This window comes from Protobothrops mucrosquamatus, unplaced genomic scaffold, assembly GCF_001527695.2.
Source record: "Protobothrops mucrosquamatus isolate PMUCROS unplaced genomic scaffold, P.Mucros_1.0 scaffold1707, whole genome shotgun sequence".
Classification (NCBI taxonomy): domain Eukaryota; kingdom Metazoa; phylum Chordata; class Lepidosauria; order Squamata; family Viperidae; genus Protobothrops; species Protobothrops mucrosquamatus.
In genome coordinates, this window is record NW_015387858.1 from 107236 (window position 1) to 114240 (window position 7005).

Here is a 7005-nt window from a genome sequence, read left to right on the forward strand (position 1 = left end):
AAAAAAATTCCTCCATTGAAAAGCTGCAAAAAAAAAAAGAAATAATAATCTGGCCAGCCAACACTCTTGTGTTGATCGCCGGCATTTTTTAAATTTTTTTTATTATTATTATTATTATTATTATTATTATTATTATTATTATTATTATTATTATTATTTTACATTTTAACAAGTGATCTGTGGAGAGTAAACAGAGATGAGTAATTGCTGATCTGTATCCAAAATATTTTGAAAAGGGATTAAGGTGAATGAGTAAGATTTTTTTTAAAGAAGGCAGCCAGGTATTCCCCCCCCCCCACCCCGTAGGTCTTCTTTTGTTGTTTTAATTTAATCCGGATCGGTATTTACGACGGTGGCTTTTTTGGGGTCCTTGCTGGATTTTAGAATAGGAGCGTAGTAATATAGGATTTATTTCAGACTGCTGAAGCAGGTGAGCTAAATCCAGGTTAGACATCGCATTGTAGAGAGAGAGATAGCTGGAGTTCTCTTTGTCACTTATTTTAAAAAAATAATAATGCAACTTTATGTGCCTGTAGTATGTGCATTTACCTGGGAGTCAGTCTCACTGGGTTAACATCTGTGTAAAGAACTGCATTTGAAGTTCATTATCCTGGTACGTTTGCCTTCTAGTACTGTACTTGATTTTAATTCTGTTTTTATAGAGAGAATGTACATTATTTTATTTTATTTTTTGTTCCTTGTATATGATACAGATCTAGGAGAGTTGGTACATGTTATATTTTGATTTACCTTTAAAACTTAGCCAACAAATGGACAGCGTCCTTAGGATGCAATTCCAATGTTGAACACCGATCAGATGAATTAATGATGCCTCAGTGCAGGAACTAAAATGTATCACGTCCCCTTTGTTCCTCTCAATCGTACAAACATTAATATTATGCAGGGACCGCTGGTTTAAAAAGAGGGCAAAGCCATTACCGTAACATGTTGACCTCTTTAAATTTTGCGGTAAGCATTGTCAAAAATTACAATATACAAATACTAAACATTTCGCTGGAGCGAAAAGTTAATTTTCTTTTGAACGTCAATAAATGACTGATTTTTCTGATCATATCAGCTTTTAATGCTAACGGCAGGCATAAATAGATTGCGTTGAATTTGCTAGAGTTTTTAGTGCACTCTTAACTATATATCCGTTTACGGTTGCTATGGAAAGATATTCTATTTCTACCCTAATGTAATGTCAAGATCTCAAAATGAATGTTTTAAAGAAAAAATCTGTGTCCTGCAGAGAAGTTCTTCTGGGGTGCCCAATAATTTTCCAAAGCGCCTGAAGGCAGGACAAGGAGCAATGGGTGGAAGCTAACCAAAGAGAGAAGCAACCTAGAACTAAGGAGAAACTTCCTGACAGTTAGAGCAATTAACCAGTGGAACAACCTGCCTCCAGAAGCGGTGAATGCTCCAACACTGGAAGTTTTTAAGAAGAGAATGGACAGCCATTTGTCCAAAATGGTATAGGGTTTCCTGCCTGAGCAGGGGGTTGGACTCACTAGATGACCTTCAAGGTCCCTTCCAACTTTATCATCATTATCATTAATTAAATTAAGTGCAGTTACTTTGGTTTTTATGGAGATCACTGTTAAGAGTGCTAATTCCTCAAAAACTAAATGACAGGTTTTTTTTAAATAAATAGGGAATAAAATTATTACAAACATCGTTCTCCTCTCTGGAGATGAGTAGAACGCGAAGTAGCTTTCATCTTCTTGTTGTTGTTGTTGTTGTTAATTGCGAAGTCGTGTCCGACCCATGGCGACCCCATGGACCACGTTCCTCCAGGCCTTCCTGTCCTCTACCATCTTCTGGAGTCCATTTAAGTTCACGCCTCCTGCTTCAGCGACTCCATCCAGCCACCTCCTTCTCTGTCGTCCCCTTCTTCTCTTGCCCTCCATCTTTCCCAGCATCAGGCTCTTCTCCAGCGAGTCCTTCCTTCTCATTCGGTGGCCAAAGTACTTGAGTTTCCACTTCAGGATCTGGCCTTCTAAAGAGCAGTCGGGGTTGATCCCCTCTGGGACTGACTGGTTTGATCGCCTTGCAGTCCAGGGGACTCGCGGGAGTCTTCTCCATCACCAGAGTTCAGAGGCCTCCATTCTTTGTCGCTCGGCCTTTCTTATGGTCCAAACTTTCACAGCCATACATTGCAACTGGGAAAACCATGGCCTTGACTATACGCACTTTTGTTGGCAGGGTGACGTCTCTGCTTTTTAGTATGCTATCTAGATTTGCCATAGCGTCTTTTAATTTCTTGGTTGCAGTCCCCATCTGAGGTGATCTTGGAGCCCAGGAAAATAAAATCTGTCACTACCTCCATTTCTTCCCCATCTATTTGCCAGGAATTGAGAGGGCCGGATGCCATGATTTTGGTTTTAGCTTTCATCTTACACCATGCAAAAATAGGCGGGCAGGAAAGTCTAGCACGGTTATGCTCCAATCTTATTTTTTGCGTGCAATAAAAGAGGTAGCACAAACTCACTCGCTGTATGTGCCATTAGTAATTCATTCACTCCTCCTGTGGCTGTGTAAAGCTAATAAGACCATCCTCCTGTAAATTCCCATGCGCCCCGGAGAGAGTGTGCATGTGAGCAATTTAGATAAGCTGCGATTAAGTGCTGGAATATAAAAGGTTAATCAATTCTACTTTTGCTCATGCTCTATTATTGAGAGGGAGCGGGAAGGGATGGCTGAATTATGCCTCGCTGGCTGAGAAGCAGCCCAGATTTTTCTTCTCTGTGTGCTGCCCCTTGTATGAAATATAAGCATTAGTATGTACATTACATACTTATACCGGTAGTCCTCAATTTACGACAGGTCAGAGTTACAACGGCATGAAAAAAAGGGACTTGCCTGCAATACTGCGTTCTAACCACTGTGCACCATGGCAGAAGGGAGGGAGGGAGGGAGGGAGGGAGGGAGGGAAGGAAGGAAGGAAGGAAGGAAGGAAGGAAGGAAGGAAGGAAGGAAGGAAGGAAGGAAGGAACGGAAATGGAAGGAGGGGAAGGGAAGGGAAGGGAAGGGAAGGGAAGGGAAGGAAGGAAGGAAGGAAGGAAGGAAGGAAGGAAGGAAGGCTCCAACACTGGAAGTTTTTAAGAAGAGAATGGACAGCCATTTGTCCAAAATGGTATAGGGTTTCCTGCCTGAGCAGGGGGTTGGACTAGACGACCTCCAAGGTCCCTTCCAACTTTATTATTATTATTATTTATCTGTGTCCTAAAGGTCACCAGAGTGTGGACCAAATTATTATTATTATTATTATTATTATTATTATTATTATTATTATTATTATTATTATTATTATTATTATTATTATTATTATTATTATTGATCATCGCACAGTCAGCCAGATGTTCAGACTGGATTTGGCATTTTGTATTATTATTATTATAGCAATAGCAATAGCAATAGCATGTAGACTTATATACCGCTTCACAGTGCTTTACAGTCCTCGCTAAGCGGTTTACAGAATCCGAATTTTGTTCCCCATCAATCTGAGTCCTCATTTTACCAACCTCGGAAGGATGGAAGGCTGAATCAACCTTGACCAGGTCAGGATCGAACTCCTGGCTGTGGGCAGAGTTTGCCTGCAATGCTGCATTCTAACTGCTGCACCACCAGGGCTCATCCTGGTTAATTGCCTATTAATTTTGAGTGCAAAGTTACAATCTTTCTTAGTTTAAGCTTCAATTGCTTTTAGTATTAGCCCAGTCTTAGATCATAACATAGGGCTGGTTTGATATTATTATTTTTTAACTACAAATGTCATTTTTTTTTCATTTGTGGTAGTAAATTTATTAAAGCTTATAATTACAATTAAAAAAACCCAATATAAATTTAAAAAACTAGACGAAGAAAAAAGGTGAGATTCTTCACAATTATTTCCAAAACCGTATTACACATTTAACCGGAGATTAAATTTAGCCCGTTTGTAATGCTCTAAAAATCAAAGTTTTTATTATTCTTCGGCTGTTTGTTCCATTTTTTTTTAAAAAAATAAATCCTTAAATTTGTACTTAAAACAGCCCCATCAAGACCATTCCCACCAGCACCGACAGGGCAAGCTAGTAGCGTATAAAATGAGAGCAAACCCCACTCCCTTCTAACACTGATGGTGTTACCTAGTTGGGTAATTAAATGTCTGCAAGAAAACAAGCAAGCTCAGAGAGCACCAAGGACCCCGCAGTCCTTTCTTCTTCTTCTTCTTCTTCTTCTTCTTCTTCTTCTTCTTCTTCTTCTTCTTCTTCTTCTTCTTCTTCTTCTTCTTCTTCTTCTTCTTCTTCTTCTTCTTCTTCTTCTTCTTCTTCTTCTCCTCCTTCTCCTTCTCCTTCTCCTTCTCCTCCTTCTCCTCCTCCTCCTCCTCCTCCTCCTCCTCCTCCTCCTTCTCCTCCTTCACCTCCTCCCCCCTCCTCCTCCCTGCAAACCCATCTCCCTTCTAGCACTGATGATGTTACCTAGTTGGGTAATGAAATGTCTGCAAGAAAACCACCAAGCTCAGAGAGAACCAAGGACCTCACAGTGTTTAGGTACTTCCAAACTGCAGTCTTCTCGAATATTTATGTATCAGTTTAAGAAATACTCGTGAAATAAATAAGATGGTTTTAAATGTGTATTGAAAAAGATTAATAAAATCTTCCTCTAATGGAATTCCAATCAGCAAAGTACTTCTTTAGGTGGACGTACAGAAGCCTTAGCTTTACAGAAATCCTGGCTGGGTCATTGCTAATAACTCAACCACGTTTTGTTTTCCTCCTGGCTGATGTGAGAACATAAAACTAGAAACTGCCGCCACTTTTTTCCTTCTGTCCGCCTATAGATCTTCTTAATAGCCTGCTAATTTTGAAACTGTAATTATGATCCTATAATCGCGAGCGCCATTAATTGCAACTTTGCTGAGCGGTTAATCTCTTTCCTGGGCATAAAATGCCCGTTTTAGTGCTTCTCCAGTCGACTTGAGGGAAAGGTTTGGAGCTGAGAAAATGTTTCTAGGCGTTTGGAGATGCGTAGTAAATATATTTCGGTGCAAAAAAAAAAAAAAGAGCCTTGCGCTTAATCTTCTGACATGATTTTCATAGTCACTTTAGAATGGTATTTTCAGCCCTTTTCACGTACGCCCAGCGCGCTGATGAGTGGGAAGGCAAAAATGCATATCAAAAAGATTGTGACTCTGGAAAGCTTTTCTGTCAGTTCAGCTACTCATCAAAAACAGCCTTTTGACGCAGCGTCAGTAGCTTGAAGCTTTTTGAGAGTCTGCATTTTGTCCATTTTTGTCTAAAATCCGCCCCGTCAATTTCTTTTCTAACCCATCTGCGTACGCCTTGCCTTTCCAGACCCTCCGACATCAGAGAGACTCGCCTGCCGTCTCCTCCAATGGAGCCTTGTACGTCTGATGAATTTTTCCAGGCGCTCAACCATGCGGAGCAAACGTTTAAAAAAATGGAAAATTACCTGAGACACAAGCAGCTGTGCGACGTGGTGTTAGTGGCAGGCGAGCGACGGATCCCAGCACACAGGTAACGTGTGCATTCGATCCCTTAAGCCAGCGGTTCTCAACCTATGGGTCACGGCCCCATTTGGGGTCGATCGACCATTTCACGGGGGTCGCCAAGCAAGGCTGTCTGCCATTTTTTCCCCCTTTTCCGGCCGGTGCCTTACCTCCCTTGGGCTGGGCCAGCTGGTGGTCGGCCTGCTCCGTCTCTGCTGCTTGCCAGCTACGCCTCGGCCGGCGCAGGGGGCGGAACCACGCATGTGCGGCGCTCCCGGGCAGGGAAAGTCCTCGACTTACGACCGGTTGGGTAGTCCTCGACTTACGACCGATTTAGTCCTCGACTTACGACCGGTTTAGTCCTCGACTTACGACCGGTTTAGTCCTCGACTTACGACCGGTTGGGGGTCGCGGCTTTAAAAAGGTTGAGAACCACTGCCTTAAGCCCACTCTCCAAAGAAAAATATATTTCCATACACATACACGCGCGCACAGAGGCGTACTTGACACAAAGATTGTATCCTAAAACCATCCGATTTTTAATTGCACCAAGTGCTTCATTTATATCGATTGTTATTTAAAATGCTTTTTATAAACAGGCTACCCAATTAATGCAGGCACCCCTCGCCTTCTCTCTTGTCCCCCTTCTGCTTCACGAGGGCCCAGGTTGGTGCTGTCCTCCGTCTCCGATTACTTTGCAGCCATGTTTACTAACGACGTCCGAGAAGCAAGACAGGAGGAAATCAAAATGGAAGGCGTGGAACCAAATGCATTGTGGGCCTTAGTGCAGTACGCATACACAGGTAAAAGCCAAGTTATCGTAAAGCCAAGCAAATGCTAATCTCCGTGGTTCGTGGAGCAAAGCTAAAGATTCACCGCGTTGTATACAGTGTGAATTAATAATAGTAGCTATAAACACTGATCTAGAGATAGCAAGGCCTAGGTTTTTTTCTTTTAAAAAAAAAACAACCCTAAATTCAGGAGAATAAAAGGATGCTTTTACTCAAACTACTTGACATTCCCCCCAAAGAAATGTCACTTGGCGATTTATTTATTTATTTATTTATTTATTTATTTATTTAAATGACTTTTCTTTGGATGCTTTTAGCTTTTCGTACAAAATTGCTAAAGAGTGCTGAACTTTCTGGAATGTCACACTTCTTTAGGAAAAAAAACCCCACTATTTGGGGGATTAAAAAACCCAAGACAACGTAGTACTTAAACTTGAAAAAAAAAAGCAGAATTATAGTAGAATAAATATGAGGTGAAAAAAATTGCTCAAGTCAAGTTTCACTCATCATATGATTTTCTTGCTAAGGATTTGCCCCTTTTTTCCAGAAGTTTCTTTGCCTTTCCTGCCTGTCTTACATCTGGGGCATTTCCTGGCACTCTCTATCCAAATCCTTTATTTCAGTCCCATCAACCTTTTGTAGAACTGTCTCAAGAACCAACTTTGTAGCATTATAAACTACAGGTAGTCCTCAACTTATGACCACAATTGAGCCCAACAT

At 41.3% G+C, this 7005-nt stretch overlaps 1 protein-coding gene across 2 annotated transcripts in view; it reads left to right on the plus strand.

Moving 5' to 3' along the window:
* Positions 1-7005, plus strand: part of LOC107293702 (kelch-like protein 5) — a 21967-nt gene that overhangs the window by 471 nt on the left and 14491 nt on the right. The window contains exons 2-3 of one of the 2 annotated variants that reach the window (XM_029285441.1): positions 5340-5522; positions 6161-6297. In XM_029285441.1, coding sequence (XP_029141274.1) covers positions 5340-5522; positions 6161-6297 — 320 coding nt within the window. The remainder of the gene's footprint in view (positions 1-5339; positions 5523-6160; positions 6298-7005) is intronic. The other variant, XM_029285442.1, reaches the window with a different exon arrangement.